Below are 20021 nucleotides of genomic sequence, written 5' to 3'. Positions count from 1 at the left end.
TGAAACTAATTGATAGTTGTTAATTTTTATATAAAGGCAAAACATTTAAAGAAAAAAATCAATGATCAACCAAAAAAAAAAAAAAAAAATAGTGAGTTTAAAATTTAAATTGCAAGGAAAAATTTAATTATCGTTCCCTTCCCTTAATGCTATAAAAACTCCGAAAGATGTTTCTAACCTTTTATTAATTTAAATAATAATGTAAAAAAAATAAAATACATAATTTTAAATAATATTTCATAAAAATTTTAAAAATTAAAGAGAAAAAAAAATGAATTATGTCTAGCTCTTCAAATGAATTTTTGTATTTTTACATGAGTTTTTGCTTAAACAACTTAAGGCAACTAAACTACTTAAGGCAACATAAAAACATTGCATCAGCTATGTTTTTATGTTGCCTTAAGGGACAATTTTCCTATCTTCATTTGCCAACTTTCAAATGTAGATGGCGCGGATTTTCACTCGGTTTATAGGGGGGGGGGAATAAAGTGCCCTCTCTAAACAGCTTCACACAGAGGGGAGTAATTAGGCGCTAATAGCTGTCACGAGAACCGAACCCCTCTCTCCCTTCAGGCAAATGCAAAGCTGAAGACCGGTTTGCTCTTTCAACATTTCTCAGGATGTAGTTGAAGAGCAACAAATGGTCAAATTTTAGCTTTCAAGTGATTTTTGTGATTCAGTAGTGGGAATTAGTTTTTCTGAAAGGTATTGACATCAGGGCCCAATTTCCCAATAGGCCTAAGGATGCCAAAATTTTCAGGGGCGGCAAATTTTGCTTTAAGCACATTTTTCTTTAAATTCTTTTTTAATTCTTATTTTTTTGGTCTTAAAAGTAAAATATTAGCATTTTTTCATTTTTCAAAGTTACAATTTTTTCTTGTCATTTAATAATGATTACTTTCACACATCATATGAAAATCAAATGTGTTTCAATCAGGGTAATTGATCAGCGTAAAACAGTAAATGAAGTCGAAAAGAGGGTGTCAATTTCAGAAAGTGTCGTTGCGTTTATCCAGAAGTCGCAACAAGATTGGAGTTGGACAAAGGATTTTAGTGCTATACTTAATTCAATGCTGGTTTCTTGAATGATTGACGTTTATTTTCTTTTTTACATTATTAATATTTAAAAATTGTATTCTGTTAATATTAAGTCTCGAAGATAAATAAAAATGAATGACGAATGAAAAAGGCTGATTATTGCTTTTAACTAAAGGAAACATGCTAAATTAAAAACCGAAGAACAAAAAAGTCATCAAAACTTTTTTAAACATTTTTTTTTTTCAAATATGCAGTTTTCAAAAGCGGAAACTTTAGACTCTTTGCAATGTATTCCAGTTACAATTTACTAATGAAATACCATTGAACAGTGAGGAGTTGTAAGAACACAAGTGAGTTAACGTAATAACAGCGTAAATTATTCAAATCGTGGATTCGTAGATGAAAAAAATAATAGGATAAAGATTCTGCTATAAATAAAGATGACGACTGATAAAATGGTTAACGCACAAGACGTTAAAGTTCAGTGCTCATCAAAGATTCAGCGATATAGATATTAAATAATTAAACTGGGTTTGATTCCAAAACACAGTTTTGTTCAAAAGAGCACATAAACGTAACTTTTTTTTCAAAAAGTAACAGAATTCATTCGGAATGTAATCGTGTTTTTTTTTCCCCTCTAAATTCAAAATGTCTTTTTGAGCAAACAATGAAACAACAAAGAAGTTATTTTTTTTTCTTCTGAAAATAAAGATGCTGTCTTATGTGAAACATACTAACATGCGTAGCATTCGAGAAAAATCTCGGTTACTCTTTATCTCCCCATTTGTCATCATTATATTTTCTCTTATAAATCTAACTCAAGTCTACATAGGCGTAGGAAGTGGGGGAGCTTGAGCTCCCTCTATAATATTTCAGACCGGCTCAGCTCCCCCTAAAAAATTCTCACAGTATAGCTTTTTGCAGTACATTGTCTACCTCAAATCTGATTTCAAAAATGCGATCTACCTTTTCTAGGAATTTCCATATAATAACCGACAAAGAAAGGGGAGAGATGGAGTGGTTAGTATGATCAGTACATTTGGGTTTCCCTCTTTTCAAACCTTTCGATTCCCGGAAGAAAAAAGTATTAAAGACAAGTTATCTACATAGGGCTGTTTTCCGCCCTCTCCACTTCGAGCTCGTCTTTCGCACGTGTATTACACATTACACTGTAGCGTAGCTCAGTTTAAATGTTCTTAGTTTTGCATGCCATTTGTGTCTCACACTTTCGCTAAAAAGAGATAATTATGAGTCAGTTTGGCATTGAAATATGAAGGTGCTCCAGACATGTATCAAAAAGAAGGTTTCTAAGGTAAACTTACTCAATTTTAGCTTTACAGAAACTTATCTCATTTAGGGTTATCTGACCTCCCGGACGCTATTTAAAGAATTTCCGGCGAATCCTTTTAGATTCGTTGATTAAAATAAACTTGCAAAATATGACACGAAAGTGAAACTAAAATACCGAGTGGTCATATAATATTTTTATGTATTGCAATTATTAAAAAAAAAAGGAAAAAGAAAAAAAAGAAAAGAAAAGAAAAAGAATGCAGAGAGAAAGAGAAGAGGGGGGAGAAAAGAAAAAAGCCCAATGTACAAACATACTTATTTAGCATTTTTTAATCCATCGTTTCTTTCTCTTTTTTATTTTTTTCATTTCTTCATAAGAAGTTCAGCCCCGACGAAAGAAAATTCTTTAGCGAGTTCTCAAAAGATTAACAATGTAGTTTTAGAACAAAAAAAAGTTCTAAACTAATTTTCGAGGGATTATGATCGTATGTTTCGGGTGTTAAATTTCATGTTTCGATCAAAAGATACGATCAGATAGCGAAAATATCATTGTTCGATGGTCTATCGAAACCAAAAGTGATCTTCTGACAGGGGGCATAGACTAAAAGCCTGAGATACAAATTCTTCGAACAAATTTTTAAAATTCTATAAAAGTTACATTTATTATTTTTGATTGTAAATATTGTCAGAAGAAACAACCTAAATAAGTGACATACCCAGAAATTACTTTTGCGGATACATATCATTACTGTGATTTAAAAAAAAAAAAAAAAAACCACAATTTCCAGAACTATTCCACGGTAAAAACTAAAAAAAAACTTTTTATCCATTATTTTGTTATATCTAAAAGCCTGAGGGATTAATTTTTTCATGAAGTTAAAAATTTGCAAAGATAAATATAATTTAAAGAATTCTAAGGTACTACGACACAGAAACAAAAATTCTCACTAATCAAAATCGGTGAAATCTTCATTAGAATATTTTAAAAAAAAAACTTGTAACACTAATAAATAATTGTAAACACTGTTACGATGTTAAAAACAGTGCGAGTTTATTGAAAACAATTTTTTTTTGAACATTTAGACTTTATGAAGTTACATTTATTCTTCTTTTTTGCTTTCTCAAAATTAAGGGGTTTTTTTTGTCACAGCTATGTTTTCATGCTAAAAAAAATGCATGTGGAAGAGGGCACTCGAGCACCCCTCAAAATATTTGAGGTTCTGGGAAACTTTTTCATATCCATTTTTACGATTAAAAATTTTCCTTTTCACTTATTATTGTTAGAAAAAAGCACCAACAATATTTCATAGTTTTTCTGAAGTACTTTTACTAACATTTATCTGAACTATACAACGAACATTTTATTTAAACACATTTCAGGCGCACTGTTTCTCAACTTATTCCTCTGTTTCTAGTTCTCATAAAAGAAAATCTTCTAAATGCTACGCTGCAGAAGCCCTCCCCTACCTCCTAAAATTTTAAAAAGCCTTGCAACATTTGTTTTTAGAGAGCGATTTCCTGAAAATTCCCGGAAGAGAACCCATGACTGAATACCTTGACCTCCACAATATGATAGATTATATAATATTCCCTTCAATTTCAAAACATTGCTATGCCTATAACATTAACAAATATGATCTATCTCGAATAATTTTCGGAGAGCGACACCCGAAACTCTTCTTTCTGATATCAAAAAAGAAGGATGAAAATTAAGTTTTTAAAACTACAATTTCTAAAACTTTAAGGAGAAGGAATCTTTTCCGATAACCTCATTGAGGAACGCTCTCTAAGACTTCAGTTTCTAAAAAATTCCAGAGAGCCCTAGAACCTCCCCCTTTCCCTGACATCATTCAAGACTGTCTTCAATTGCGTTTTTAGAACTTCAATTTTGAAATATTGGGAAAGAGATGTAAATCGATCGAGGACAATCCCCGAGTCATATCATTTTTCCTAACGTGATAAATATGGTCTGAATTCGCGTTTTAAAGACATAAATTCGAAAATTTTCCAGGGAGGGCATTCCAACTTTTTCTCTCCTTAACACTACCAAAGACCGTCTAAAACTACGTTTTTAGAACTAAGATTTCAGAAATTTTCTGGGGCTAAAGCCCCAGGACCCCCCTATTGATACGTGCGCATCTTCGAGAACTGACCGACCCCCTTCCAAAAACCAGAAGTTTTATTACCTCATTCTCTCCATATACAATTGAGGCAGTGAGAAGCAAAAAGATGTAAGTGGCAAAATTAAAAATTTGGAGATAACCAGTTCAAACAGTAGAGGGACCTCTCCTCTGTCTTGGGGCAAGAGATTGTACTAATAGCCCTGGTAGGTGCTGCTGTACAGCATGATTTAGAAAAAAAATCAATGAAGGCTTACTTGATACGTTTTACTCAAAACTTGAAGTCCACTTACATCCCTTTGCTTCTGACTGCCTGAATTTATATATTAGATATGATTGGAAACATTACTGGAAAAGAGAGAGGAAGACGAAAGGATCGACAATCATTTCAAATAAGAAATTTTTTTTCAAGTGCTCCAACCCCAAAAAAAATCTGGTGGTGCTACTGCTTCTGTCCCTTGGATCCCTATCATGAGCCTCAGCTCCCCCTACTTTTATATAGTTCCTACGCCTCTGCCAGTCTATATCATGTTTCAATAATTCATCTGCGTGCCATTACAAGGAAATGTTTTAAAACTTGAAAGAATGATAGAAAACATGTTTTATGAAACTATAGGGCCATGAAAAATAAATAAATAAATAGATAACCATGCTGTAATTAATTGATAATTGCAAACAGCGGCGTAGCGTAGGTTTCTGCCGCCCGTGGCAGGCACCAAATTTGCCGTCCCTCATAAATTTCTTTGCTGAATGCCGCCCCCCCCCCCCCCAAAAAAAAAGACATTTTTAACATTTTATAGAACGAAAACAGGATTTTATTATCCAAAATACGTTTTCCATTTTAATATAATATTACGTCAAACAGGAAAAATTGTTGGTTGAAATATTTTTCAAAAATTATTGCATTATGAGCGATAATATTTTCCTTAAATTAAAACATTTAAAATGTAATCAAAAACTGTACATACTGGTATGCTGGTAGTAATTCTGAAACCTCTTATTGAAAAGAAAAAGAAACAAAAATATGATTACAAATTACCTGAGAGATACACATATTTATACTTGAAAATTTTTTTTCTTAACCTAAACTATTAATTTTCTACTTTTCATCAACGGAAAATCTTTAACAACACTATCAATGTCGATTATATCAGTCTGTTCTGTAAAATGTTTTATGAAATGTCATTACATAAAATAACCCCTTGAATCCAAATATGACCACCGTTTCCCCCTACCCATCCCATTTTGGAGTTTTGGTGATAGTGATACTTCCTCCCCCTCCCAATTTTTTCTGTTTTTGACTGTTTTAAAACCGTTGTTATTATTTTGAGTGGGAGAGGGCATAGAGAAAAGAAAAGTGTAAAAACATGAACATTTGTCGCAGGGTGGGACCTTCAAGGTGGAACCCCCCCCCCCCCCCCCCAAAATATTTAAAAAATCATCAAAACGATCTTTTTTCTTTTTTACCACAATTTTTTGTCGATTGTACTTCTCGATGAAAAATCAAAGTATCGGCTTAACTTCTATGAGCGCCATGTCTGAAAAAAATGTGCACGTTAAAAATAAATTAATAAAATAAAACAAATACATATTAAAAAAAAAAATCTTGAAGCACCGTATCATGAGTCGCATCACAGATCTTTAGTCGCAAACCTTCCCAAATTATTTATATTTACTAAAGTTACAATCACACATATAATTAAGATTTCGAATGAAATTAAATCATGCCTATAATTCAGCATTAGTATCTTTATATAAATAAAACGCAAACTGTAAATTTATATGTATCTGGGGTAAACTCAGAAAATACCTGACCGATTAGGTTAGTGCCTGGAAGGTTTATAGACCTTTTCGAAAAAAAATCGATGAATAATTCTTTTTTTATTCGAAATTGACGTTTTGAACCCAAAAACGGATATTTCTACCCCGTTTCTTTAAAATTATCGAAGATCATCTAAAATTGCGTTTTGAGTAGTGCTGTTCCGGATATCGGTATCCGTGGATATCCGATTGAAAATAAAAATCTGTATCCGTATCCGTTACTTTTTTGACGGATCTAAAACGGATCTTTTCTATTCTAAAAATTCTTAAATATTTGAGTAAAAGACTTAAATTCCGTTCAAATTAGGTTATATTCCCTACATAAATTATAAGGTATCGTTTCAGAAGCCAATTAGTACCCCCCGTCGTGAAAAGGAAGGAGTAATATAAGTTTTAAAAGTGTGTTTCTGTGTGTCAATTTGTGGCATCGTAGCTCTGAAACATGTGAACCGATTTGGATATGTTCTTTTTTCGTTCAAGAACTGACTTTTTTGAAAGTGTTCTTAGCTTGGCCTTGATTTTTTCGAACTTTAATTACCGGAGATATTAATTAAAAACGGACTTAACGTTTTTCACAATTAGGGTTGTAAAAACTTACCCGTACGTTAAAAATATTGGCATAATTGAAAGAACGAGTTTTCTGCGTTTAATATTAGTTTGGAACTTCCAAGTTATACAGTAAGGACCTACTATAATCTTGTTAAGTAAATTTTAAATGCAATTCTAAGCCTTTAAACGCGCGATTGGTAGCGATTTCATAGTCTGAAGATTAGGAGAAAAAGCTCAATGATTTAAAATTTCTATCTGCTATCAGTTCATATTTGTTAATAATGTGTGTTCTGACCCGCGAAATTTATCTTCATGTGAGGTTCTTTTTTATAATGTTTAAGTTAATATTAGTTTTTTTATTGATTTGGGGTTTCTGTTATTCTTCATTTTGGTTTTTCTCAGCATCCTTCAAAAAAAGTGAGACTAAATACTCTATTTACTGTTAGTAAAGGTGTTCCTGTCTCTGTTATATTGTCGGTCGGAGTAAGTTGGGTGGAATGGGTCAGCACTGCATTTATGCTGATGCGATAAAATGTGAAAAATATTATTTCTAGCCTATCTAGTAGCAGCTTTACCACTCTTGTTCCTGTATCCTACATCTACCGAGCAAGCTAGAAATAATTTTCAACATTCTATTTAAACATTAAAGCAGAACTGATCCATTCCTTCTAGCTCTCCCTCAGTTTTTGCGGAGATTTTTTTAAGGAGTAAATCATAGTCTTGACTATATTTTCGCCATAACCGACATTTTTTGAAGAAACAGTGCCATTATTCTGACGGGAATACCTTTTGTAACGAATTTTACACTTGGATAGTTGAATTGTGTAAAAAAATTTTGAGATCCGTATCCGCGAATCTTGCCACTAATGATCCGGATCCGCGGATCTACTTTTTTAACGATCCGGCACATCACTAGTTTTGAGAGCTTCGATATCCAAAAAAATTCTGAAGTCTTATATTTCACCCTCTTCCCTTGATATAACACCGTAAAAACTCATTTATGCACCACTTTCAATGCTGTTAAGGCAACAGATGAGGGGGTTTTCGAACTTTGCTCCGAAATCGAAGATTCAAAAAGGTAACTTGCTGCATAAACTGCAGAGTTCCTCGTGTACAATCCCTCTGAGGCGCTCATCAACAAAATATAGCCGTTTATTTCGTGTATGAATGTTTATTTATAGTTACCGCCACATTTTTCATTATATCATTAGTCATCAAATTGCATGTAAAAAATTGTCAATAAAAAGTGAATTATGTTTCTGATTTTATATTAACTTTATATCCAATGAACCGTTTTTAAGAGAATGAATTTCGAGAATTATTTAACTACCAATTCCAGTTGAGTGAAACATTTTCCGCTTTGTAATGATATGTATATATTCATCTTGTGAGCTGTGATGCATATTGACTGCATAAACTGCAGAGTTCCTTATGTACAATCGATTTGAGGCGCGCCTTAGCAAAATGTAGCAATTTATTTCGAGTATGAATATTTATTTATAATCACTGCAACTTTATTCATTATCATTAGTTATCAAATTGCATGTAAAAAAATGTCAATATTAAGTTGATTATGTTTCTGATTTTATATTTACTTTATAACGGATGAACCGTTTCCTTATTGAAGAAAATGAATTTCGAGAAATATTTAATTATCAATTCCAGTTGAGTGAAACATTTTCGCTTTGTATGATATGTATATATTTATCTTGTGAGCTGTGATGCATATTGAGTGCATAAACTGCAGAGCTCCTCGTGTACAATCCATTTGAGGCGCTCATCAACAAAATGTAGCCGTTTATTTCGTGTATAAATGTTTATTTATAGTCACCGCCACATTTTTCATTATATCATTAGTCATCAAATTGCATGTAAAAAATTGTCAATAATAAGTGAATCATGTTTCTGATTTTATATTTACTTTATATCCAGTGAACCGTTTCTAAGAGAATGAATTTCGAGTATTATTTAATTATCAATTCCAGTTAAGTGAAATCTTCCTGGAACAAAGTAATCTGTATTTCATTGATTTAATTTGAAGGTAATAACTTCAGATAAAAATGCTTCGATCGCAGAAATAAATTACTTTCTCCAAGCCTTTCCGTACCATTGCAGATGACTTTTTAGTCTCTTGTAAGTTTTGACTACCTAGGAGAAGCCCCCCCCCCCCACTAAAATTTACTGTTATGTGCTGAGTAGGTATTTATCAGGGCTGCGGAGTCGGAAGGAAAATAGCCGACCCCGACTCCGACTCCGGGGTTTCGAAACACCCGACTCCGACTCCAACTCCGACTCCGACTCCGGCTTTTTTATTTATTTATTTTTCAATTCAACCCCTATCCCCCTCATGAAAAGGGAGGAAAACCTCTATACAGAGATTGAAATATTAATTTGTTTCTTATGAAATTTAAGCGCTGTATTTTTTTTGTAAAATTAAGAAGCATACAACGTCAGAAATTGAATTTGAAAATCAAATTGTTCCAATACTTACGATTTTAAAATTGAAATCACATAATCATCCTATTGTTAAAAAAAATTGAAAAGGTTTAACTTGCTCCCCATTAATGTTTAACGAATAGATGTTGATCAAGTCGTGTGATTTTCAAAAACGCTTTTTTTGCTAAGTCAAAAAACCTTTCTAGAGCGAGGGCGGTCCGCTCCGGCCGAGATCCATCTGGTGGGTGACACCTCAATAATATTTCAGAGTTTATAAAAACAATACACATACTTTAATTCTGAAAAAAAAATCCCCAATAAATTTGAAATTATATTTCATCTATAAAATTTCAACGAAAATAAGGCACTATACTTGTATTGAGGGAAAATATGGGGTACATGTACGCTTGGAGAAAGTTTTACAGAAAATGCGGCAATATACAGCTTTGTACAAATAGCTTTTCTTTTTCCTATAATTATTCCCTCAATTTTTAATTTTAATTTTACTGGCTGCTTTAGAATTAATCTTGAAATGAAGATTTTAAGATTAACTGCAATTATTTGAGTGTTGTAACCAAGATATTTGTTCTATTTCATACTTTTGTTGAGAATCAAGCTTGTAGATGTTGTCCTTAAATTGAAAAGACAGATATATTTTATCATGTCTTTTAGATTTGCGCCTTTGCACGCCAACACTAAGTTGAATTACAGAACACCGTAAGATACCTCTCGAACTACGGGCTCCAACTTGCTCAAGGGGTACATTCCTTTTACAATTTTATAACTGAGGTCGAAGTAAAAAAAATGTTATTATTGTTGTTTTAAAGTGATTTAAAAAATTTTTATTATTGTTGTTTTAAAGTGATTAAAAAAATATAAAATGTTAGGTTAGAAAACCGTGCTCACAGTTGCTATTATTTCAAGAATGTTGAAAAACAAGCAAACTAGGGAACAGCGTAGGTGGCTATTACAGAAAATTCGATGAACAATCAAGCCAGCTGGTTATTAATGACAGTTGTTTTCTTATTAGTAGGCTTTTATACATGTAATCGAATCAACTGGTAGTCAGTTTTTCAAAAAATGCCAGGAGAGTCAGCGAAAATTAAAGAAAAAAAAGTAGACCGGAGTCGGAGTCGGCATATTTTCTACCGACTCCGACTCCAACTCCTTTACTTCAAAATCAGTCCGACTCCGACTCTTCGACTCCGACTCCGACTCCACAGCCCTGGTATTTATTACGGAAATACTGAACAAAAAGGAGTCATAAATGTTGAAGAAATTAAATTAATGATCAATTTCCATGAGGGAAAATCAAAAAGAAAATGAAAAGGAAGACAAGAATAAATTTAACAGTATTAAATTCTTATCCAAACCATTATTGAAAGGAGATTCCTCATTTTCTTGAAAAATAGTCACAACCCTAAAACTTTCAAAACAGGAAAGATTCTTGGAGTTGGTCTGCACATTTTTTCCTCTTTCGTTTTTCTCTTTTATTGCTCATATACGATGTTTGTGTTTGTCTAAATCATATACTTTTTCTCATTGAGATATTAAGTCAAGAATGTTTAGGAAAACTATGATAAAAAGTTGAAATTTCAGAAATTATTCTGAGTGTTGATCGAACAAGACATATAATTTAATGGCGCCTGCTTTTTCCTGAGAAGAAATCCCTTTATTAAGTGACTAAACCAAAGCAATCGTTAAACCGGTAACTTCAAACCAAACTCTACAATACAGCAAACGTGACAAGTTTAGATAAATTTAAAATTTTGGCTCACATATAGTTAAACGCACTATGATTTATCATTTATCTCATAAATAAAAAAAACATATATAAATGCTTTTCGTTTCAAAATAGCCAAAAAATCGCTTTTATTTTTTTTTTCATTTTATTAATGAATGGCATTCACAATAACAAAATACAGACCGACAAAATTAAAAATTGCGAAATGCCTCAGTGAAAAGCTGAAATTAGCAAAAGGAACACATTCAACCACCGATGGGGAGTCGATTCCCTGGGCCCTCGGGAAACATCGTTATCAGACTTTAAAGAAAGGCGGAGCTCGTAAGTGGCTCGCGTTGGGAAAAAGGGGGGAAAAGCTTAAGTGATTTATGGTAGTAATTTAGGAAAAGAGCAAGCGAGCGCTATTTTTCAGATTTCTTACTTCAGCGACACCTGCATGAGAAAATTGAAACTAAATGTCCGGAGATTGAACAAGATTTTTAAAACATCCACACTTCAAAATATAAAAATTGATGAAAATGAAATTTAAAAATTATCATTAAGACCCTCAAAGTCTTATGAATCATCGATAACTGTTTTTTCCCCAAATATTATTACGGGATTTGTAGTAGGACGCAAAGTTGCTCACTTTTTAGTGCGTGTATGGTTGCTATTCTGAAACCGTCGCCAAGCGAGATTTTCATTTAAAATTAATTTAAATTATAAAAACGCAAAATTTTTCTACAATATTATCTCAATCGATTCTAGACTGAAAATCCCGTCGTATGCAACAAAGATCGGGAGACTATTTGCTGTTGATTTTCATTACTTGAGTAGATTAATTTTCCCTTGGCGCCAATCTCTTGGGACAACAGCCTTAAGTAGTAATTACATTTAAAAAACATTTCAAAAATATACACATAATATTTTAAAATTATCTTTAGTATAATACATAAACATATCACCTTCCGATTTCAGAACGTACCATTTTTATTTCACCTAAATGCTCTACGGGGGGAATTTAGTCTATGTGGCATATTTATATGACAAATAGTTTTGTTTTCAGATTGAAAAAATAATTAATGCCCAACACTGGCTTCTAGTAAGTAATTTACATTGCTAAAAAATCTATAGAATACTAGAAAAGTTAATCAAAAATTTACATTAAAAAATGTCGTATGGGAATATTATTATAATTTTTATTATTATTATTTTTTCAGTATGAGGAGTTTTATTAAAATAAAATTCCTCAAGTAGACAAGTAAAAAGCTCTGAGAACCAGTCAAATTTTTCAGCTTATCCATGCTTTACCATAGGTTGAGAATTGCTGCACTAGAATGCACTTGAAACATGCATGTAAATGATTCTTTTGAAGGTAATAGAAATAGCAACTGTATTAATGCGAATTGAGTGCACTGTCAGTTGTGAGTCAGAGAGCTTGTTTTAGTTCTGTTGTTGCAAAGCCTATGTGCTGTAATTTTGTCTTATTGATTGTTTTATACTATTTGAATGTGAATACAAGCTTACCATTGTGTTTACGATGTTTTATGATATTTTTTTAATTGCTATGGATATTTTAGTAATTTTCATCAACTTTTGTGTACATATTTGTAAGTAAGTTTGCTATGTTTTAGCAAGAACTTTCTTCATTAAAAAAAAAAAAAAAACCTGAAGTAAAGTCGTACTTGTAACAATACTCACATGTTAACTTGGCATAAATATTGAACCAATGCTGTGAAATTTATTAGGTAAAGTAAAAGCAAAATAGTGGATGGGTTAAATGAATTGCCTTTTTAAGCAGAAAGGTATATATTAGTTATTGAGTGTATGGGTATTATATGACCATGATTACATTTGAAAACTGCATTTAAATGCGTCAAGACGTAAAAAAATGAATACTAGTTTCACTTTGCACCTTTAAAAATTATACTCCATATTCTTCAATGAATTTTTTTTCTTGGTTTTCTTAAGGAGAGATTTTCATCCAAAACTGGAGATGGAGACTCCTGGAACACCACAAAAGTTACCAAATCAGATAGATTGCATGGAACTGCAGATAATAGTATGGAACTTTATTTATGTATTTATTTATAGTCAAGTACATGTTTATAAAATATTAATGTTCCTGGCTGCAGGGTCATACGATTCAATGCTTAACACCAAAAACCAGCCAAAAATATGTTTGGACCTGTTGCCAGTAGTTTTGGGTAATGAATTTATCTGATAAATTTTGAGTTTTGTTATTTTAATAATTTGCAGTTAAATAGTGCTCAAACTACTGGGAAAATTGCAATTTTTTTGCTTTCATACTTGATTAGTTCATTGGTGTCTTTTACTTGAGACAGAATTCTGTGTGTGCTTTGGTCCAATAGAAACATTTATGCCTCAAAGTACTTTCAATTTAATGTGCTGAAACACTTCATTTTTCATAAAACATTGAAAATTTCTTACTGAAATATTTTGTTGGGATTAGTCTTTGATATTTCTTACGCTCATGGAATGGTAAATACTGAAAACCTAGAGGGCATTAAAAATTGCTTTTTCTATTTTGAAGAGCTAAAATTATTTGTAGTTAATTGCATTAAAATATATATATTTCTCTCTACATACAAGAGGTTTTAGTGTGCTTTATCACTAGAAATATAGGGTGTAAATAACTGAAAGAAAATCTGTGTTGAAAAGTGCAATTTATGTTACTACAGTGAAACCTGTGTATAACAGTTCTGTCTATAACGATAACCTGTCTATAACATTTTTTTTTTTTTTTTTTTTGGCCCCAGCAAAATGTCAGCATGAATAATCAAACTGTCTGTAATGATAACATATCTATTACAATATTTTTTTTAGGTCCCAACAGTATCGTTGTGTACAGGTTTTACTGTATTCTACTTTGTGTTAGTCATAATGATATAAATTCTACATATTTGTAAAAAGGTTATGGTCATGCAGTTTCGTACTAACAAATTCTACCTTTCAGGAAAATTTTGCTGAAAATGCATAATAAAATGCTTAATATATTTGTTTCATTTTAAAAGTCTTAGTTTCTTATAAATTTTATTTTTAGTTGAAACATGCCCTTACTTTCCAAAGTTTTTAGGCAAAATTGGGCTTCTTTTTTTCTTGTAATTTTCTTAGAAATATTTTACTCTGAATTATACATTATTTAAGTTTTCTGACTTTTTATTTTACAATTTTACAATACTAATGTTATTGCTGAAAATTATCTTCTAAGGTATAAATGTAAAGCATGCTATTATCGTTTCTCATATCAGTTTTTCCAAAACTTTCAATAGTGGACTGTGTGTGTAGAATTGTGTAACTCTTTTAGAAAGTTTTTATTTTATTTTAATGAGTGGGCATCTTTCTTCTACTTTCATAACTCTTTTAGATTGATACTAGCAATTCCTTAACCTGTATGCAAAAACGTTTCTTTCTCTCATTTTTTTTCTTTCAAGAGAGTTGACTTGAAACCCATAGTAGCAAAATAGTGTAAGTGCCAAAAATTTAAATTTCGAAATAACTAGTATGCAAATAGTAAAAAAAAGTATCATCCCTTATGGGATAACAGATCGTTAAATTAACCCATACAGGTAACAGTCTAATATAAGTCTAAGAAAAAGGAGTCTAACGAAAAGGGCAGCAGATTTTTACTTGGTGATGATGAAATGTCAAATTGATTATTCTGATTTTTTGCATGCGAATGATATTATTTTAAAGATAAAAAAGTTCTAAACAAATTTTGTATTTATATTTATTATAAGTAGAGTGACTCGCCAGTGATTGACCACCTGCCAGTAGTCGACCACTCAAGCACTAATATGTACAAAACAAAAATAAATAAGTAGATATTTTTAATATGATTGCTAGAGCTAATTTATAGCATCCCATGAAGTGTTCTCTAATAATTTTAGTTGTAACTAAAGTTTTGAATGGAGATTAGGATGATTGCAATTACAAAGACACATAAAATTTTTTAAGAAACTCACTTTTTGTACTAGTGAGAATTGTCAAGGTTCGTATGCTCCGGGAAAACCAGCAAGACCTAAAATTGTCAGGAAAAATGACATACTTAAAAAGTCAGGGAATTTTCCAATTTTGCCCCCCCCCCCCCCCAAATTTTTTTCCATTTTTTCCCCAGGGAGTTTTGTACTATGAGATCTAATCTTCGTTTTTAACAATGTTTTTTGAAAAAATTGTAAAAATTTTGAGGCAAAATGATGATGGCAATAAAAGAAAGGAGCGACCCCCCCCCTCCCCCCCCCCCCAAAAAAAAACTTCCGGAGTCGCCATTTTTGTCCCTCAATATTTCCAAAGAAAAAATTCCTTGAGTGAAGAGAAATAATGCACAAACTCAACCTTGGCAAAGAAAAATTACTGCTTCGAAAGCAGAAGCTTGAGGATGGGATAGTCAATCGAGGAAAATCGTTTTTTTTTTTTTTTTTGTATCCGAAATTCTTTTTAACTGTTTGAAACATTGTCGCCATTTTCGGTCATTCACAAGATGGAAATAGACACAAAGCTTAAATGCCTAAGTTTCCAAAAACAAAGCAGAATTGGATGTTTTCTTTAACTGCAACTAATGAAAATAACGCAAAATGTGCTGCAAATTGTGTGTGTTTCTTTTTCAAATATATAATTGTCTTGAAAAATGAAAAATCTTGTTCATAAAACTTAATCATAAAACTTAATCTTATCCTCTTTGCCTTGGACGCAAATGTGCTAAAACATTTCAACTGAACTGTAGTTTCATGAAGATTTATTATATTTAAATTGTTTTCATGCTACCAATTCAAAAAATTTTTTCTTAATTTTTGACGTAGCTGTGATATTTGGTCATTTCCAAGATGGCAGTACACAAAACTTTTAAAGTGACTAGGTTTCTGAAAACGGCATTGGGTGTTGATTGCAATGCAAACTATTGATAACAATGCAAAATATGACCCTTTTATTTAGATAATTCGTAATTATTTTCTGGAAAAATGCGAAATTTTATCTTGAGAACATATTTTGTTCTAATTGCTTTAGACGCCTTTGTGCTAAAAACTGACTATTTTGTCTTAAGTGTAGTTTTCTAAGGATTGTTAATTATTTATAACTACTTTTATGCTACAAATTTAAAAACCTACTTATTATCTTAAATTTTCCTATTAGTCACCATATTTGGTCGTTTGCAAGATTTAAGTAGATGTAAATTTACAGAAACTGACTTTACAGCAAAACGCTAATGTGCATGATGCTTGGCATCAAAAAAAAAAAAAAAACCTAAAAAAAGTTGAAAGTACTTTGTTTTTAACAAATTGTAAACAAATGAAAAGTTTTGAACAAAATGTTTTTAAAAAAAATTTAAATTTTGGGAGAAAAAAATATCAAGATTTTTATATTTTATAAATCTACTAGTGGCACCCACACGGCTTTGCCTGTAGTAGAAAATTAAAAGCTCTTTTGGTTCGCCTCTATATTTACAAATAATGTATGATGAATTTCTCACCAATTGGCTTGCCCATGTTATGGTTCCACGTTATAACTTGGTAATTTACTCGTCCATCTTATGATAATTTTGCTCGAGAAAATGTTTTTAAAATTGGAATAGAAAAAGAACTAAATCGAATTTTCAAAAAATCGCTTCGAGGTGCACACCCCCACGCTACAAACTAATTTTGTGCCAAATTTCATGAAAATCAGCCAAACAGGCTAGGGCTATGTGCATCACAGAGATCCTGACAGAGAGAGATTCAGACAGAGAGACTTTCTGCTTTATTATTAGTCAAGAAAAAGGAAAAAGTTTCAGTTATTACACATTGCTACTTAAATGTAATTTTGAATAAAGTGAGTAACCTGGAATTTTCTAAAAAAAAACAACATGGAAAAGTCAGGGAATTTTTTAAACCACAGGTGTAAAGTGAACCCTGTAATTGTCGTGAGATAAAATGTTTAATCGGATTCCTCGACGTTAAATTTTATTCTTCAGGTTCATTTACTGATCTATGCTGATCATCCATGTTTATACTAGGTAAATTAAAAAAATTGCATCTATTTACTAATCATTTATGCTAGGATTGAAGGGTGGTCAACTATTGGTTGTCTAAAATGCAATTAATGCCAGTAGTTGACCAGAACGGTCAAGTAATGAACTTATGTTAGTTTTAAATCTTTTTCCTCAAAACCAAAGTGATTACAAACATCTTTTAGCTTAAGATAAAATATAATGCTACTTTTGTTTAAAAAAAAACGTATTTTTGCAAGTAATTGAGTAGCTGCCTGTGTACTGAACCAATAGAGCCAAAATTTGTGATACGGTTATTTGAACAGATGTTCTCCTAATTGCGAAAATTTTAAACAACACAGTGCTAACACAGATTCTGTTATAGTAAACTAATTTTGGAAATTTCGAATTACAACACTCACATTTTTCTTGTGAAAATTGATCCGCATGTTGAAAAACCTCAAATTGCGTTGTAACGAGTGGCATGTGACAAAAAGTGCAAAGATGAAAATTGTTTATCCTAGTGACAATTTAAAAAATAAGCATTTTGCGTAACTCACAGGGTAAGACAGTATTAGAAGCACCAACCACTAAACATCATGTACAAAGCTTAAGGAAAAAATCTTTAAAATGCAGAGGGGAAAGCATGTTTCTTTAGTCAGTGCTTAAATTTTCGAACAAACAATTTTCGATTGAGGCTCGAAAAAATTTTTGTCTCATCAATACACTGATCAATTTGCTCAAGGAAAAAGTGAATTTGTCATTTGAACATTGAGATTCTATCACTGTAACCGCAGCCATGAGATCACTGAGTTGTTTAAAATCATCAATCTCAAAAGCATTCCTTCAAATAACCGTATCTAAAATGTTGGATCGATAAGTTCAGCAAATAGGCTGCTAGAACTCCGTATTATAGGGAAAGTTACTTTTGGACACCCCCTATAAACTATTAAACATTTTTCATATAAGGTTTACTTAACAGTAATGTTATAATATTTAGGCATTATTCTGGCAGCTTTGCTGACTAGATTTGGGTCGACAGTAAGGTTTGAGTCCTGCAGCAACTTGCATGATGGTTACGTCATATCTGCTTGCAGTGGCTGCTATGGACTTGGCGAGAAATTGAAGAGATATCGCTAAATTGGCATCATTTTTGGCAACATATTTTTGGAGCCAAAATTGGTGAGAAATTGCTTAATGTCGCCAAATGTGGCGACTTTTTAAAATTTAATAGGTCATCACTGGCAGAGTTTAAAAGTTATGTGCGAGTGTTGATTTTTTTAGCTATCGCTTTAAATTTATTTTACTGATTATCCACAAAATTCACTTATCCGCGATTACCATGTCACCCTATTCTGCGGATAATTAGGAGTTTAGTGTACTTACGCTGATCACCCATAATATCAATGCATTATTTTTAGTAGTAATGTTTTAATAATTAAGCATTATACAAGCAGTCTAGGGTGGCTAGATTCTCCGCCTGAGGTGCCTTCGGCGTCTTATATATCAATGACGTCATAGTCGTTTGTAGTCTATAGGTTTGGCAAGAAATTGAAGATATAATATAAAGTTGGGGCGCCAAATGTCACAAAGTTTTCACGACATTTTAACTGATTAGTAATCACTGTTGTGTAATCATCATCAAAGTCAAGTGACATCTGTGATGACGTCTGTGGTGTAATCCACATTGGATTCCCTTATTTTTTTCGTTTGTTTCGATTTCGCGCAGGAGATTTCCTCAGAGCGAACTTTTGATCTAACCCGGTCTGTGATTTTAGAAAAGTGATGACGTCAGAGCAGACGGTTATTTCGTGCGTGGCGCCAGTGTCTTTTTCCCTGCGATCATAGGCTGCCGAATATAGTAATGCTTTGTTTAAGAGTTTTGATTTGTGCATTTCGATCACCCGTTTTGTTATCGGTGTAACGGACTTTTTCGCTTGCCACGTAATTTGCTCGCATATTTCGGGAGTATATAATTTTCCTCCGTGCTGTGTTGACGTGCGCGGGGCTTGTTTGTTTTTTTAGCGGATGTGCCGTTTCCCGCTATGTCTGGCCAAACTTCCCGATTTTGAGCCGGGGATGTTCATTATGTCCCCAACCTGCCTGCATGTGTGTGCTTGATGTTTTTGGATGTTAGTTCGCATATTATGTTGGCCTAAATTGGAATTGATAATGTATTATCATTGTGTGCTGATGATGTTTCGTCCCAGTGCTGCCGACCGGGCATCGCACGGCTTGTGTGCCAATTTTTGGGACATCATTCAACTTGGTGAAAATAAACTTCCTTATTTACCATTCTAAACTTTTGTGTGGACTTTTCATGTTTGGATTTCAGCGGGCCTGCGAGGCGAGATCACATGATGGGTGAGACACTTCCAATTTATTTCTGTAATTACGTAACTTAAAAGTGCCAACCTTAGTTATCTTTAAAAGTGCTTGACCTGTATGATGATGTCATGTGTGTCTGATTGTCCCCGTCATATAATTCTCACACTTACGAGTTGTACGCTTCATTGGTCAAGGGGTTCTTGCGATTGTCGTGGTTGCAAGACTCCGGCTTGGGTTCAATGCACCCACTATACGATACGGTTGCCTTTCCAATTAATTTCCCCCCTCACCTTGGGGGATGTACACGACATTTTTGGTGCGTGACCAGTCCCTTTTTTTGGGGTGTGACAAAAAAAAATTTTTTTTCTAAACAAAATGAATAATTTGTGTGAAGAATTTTGCTGGGTTAATCAGACTCAAAATGTGTTTTGGGGGTCTAGAGGTGCAAATTTTTTTGATATGTTCAATATGCATTTTGATATGTTGACATGACTAAAAATATTTGATTTGTGAATATTGTAAAAAAAAAGAAAAATTCTCGGAAGTGATAATCATGAAAAACAGAAATCATATTCGCAGAAATAGTGCACCTCGTGCTGTTATTTCTAACGGTACAAATAACGTGAATTCAAATGTAAACACAAATGTTACACAAACCCCTCAAAACGTTTCAAGGTCTCCTAATGTAAACAAATCGCCTTTTATGTTGCATGTAAACAATTTTAGTGGTGAT

At 32.5% G+C, this 20021-nt stretch overlaps 1 protein-coding gene across 1 annotated transcript in view; it reads left to right on the top strand.

The window, feature by feature from the left end:
* The window catches only part of LOC129231529 (spermatogenesis-defective protein 39 homolog), a 120957-nt gene that overhangs the window by 5458 nt on the left and 95478 nt on the right, over positions 1-20021 (top strand). The window contains exon 3 of the mRNA XM_054865870.1: positions 12949-13039. Within this exon, the coding sequence (XP_054721845.1) occupies positions 12949-13039 (91 nt within the window). The remainder of the gene's footprint in view (positions 1-12948; positions 13040-20021) is intronic.

Source organism: Uloborus diversus, chromosome 10, assembly GCF_026930045.1.
Source record: "Uloborus diversus isolate 005 chromosome 10, Udiv.v.3.1, whole genome shotgun sequence".
Lineage (NCBI taxonomy): Eukaryota > Metazoa > Arthropoda > Arachnida > Araneae > Uloboridae > Uloborus > Uloborus diversus.
The sequence above is the reverse complement of the archived record's forward strand: the minus strand, read 5'-3'. Positions and strand labels throughout refer to the sequence as shown.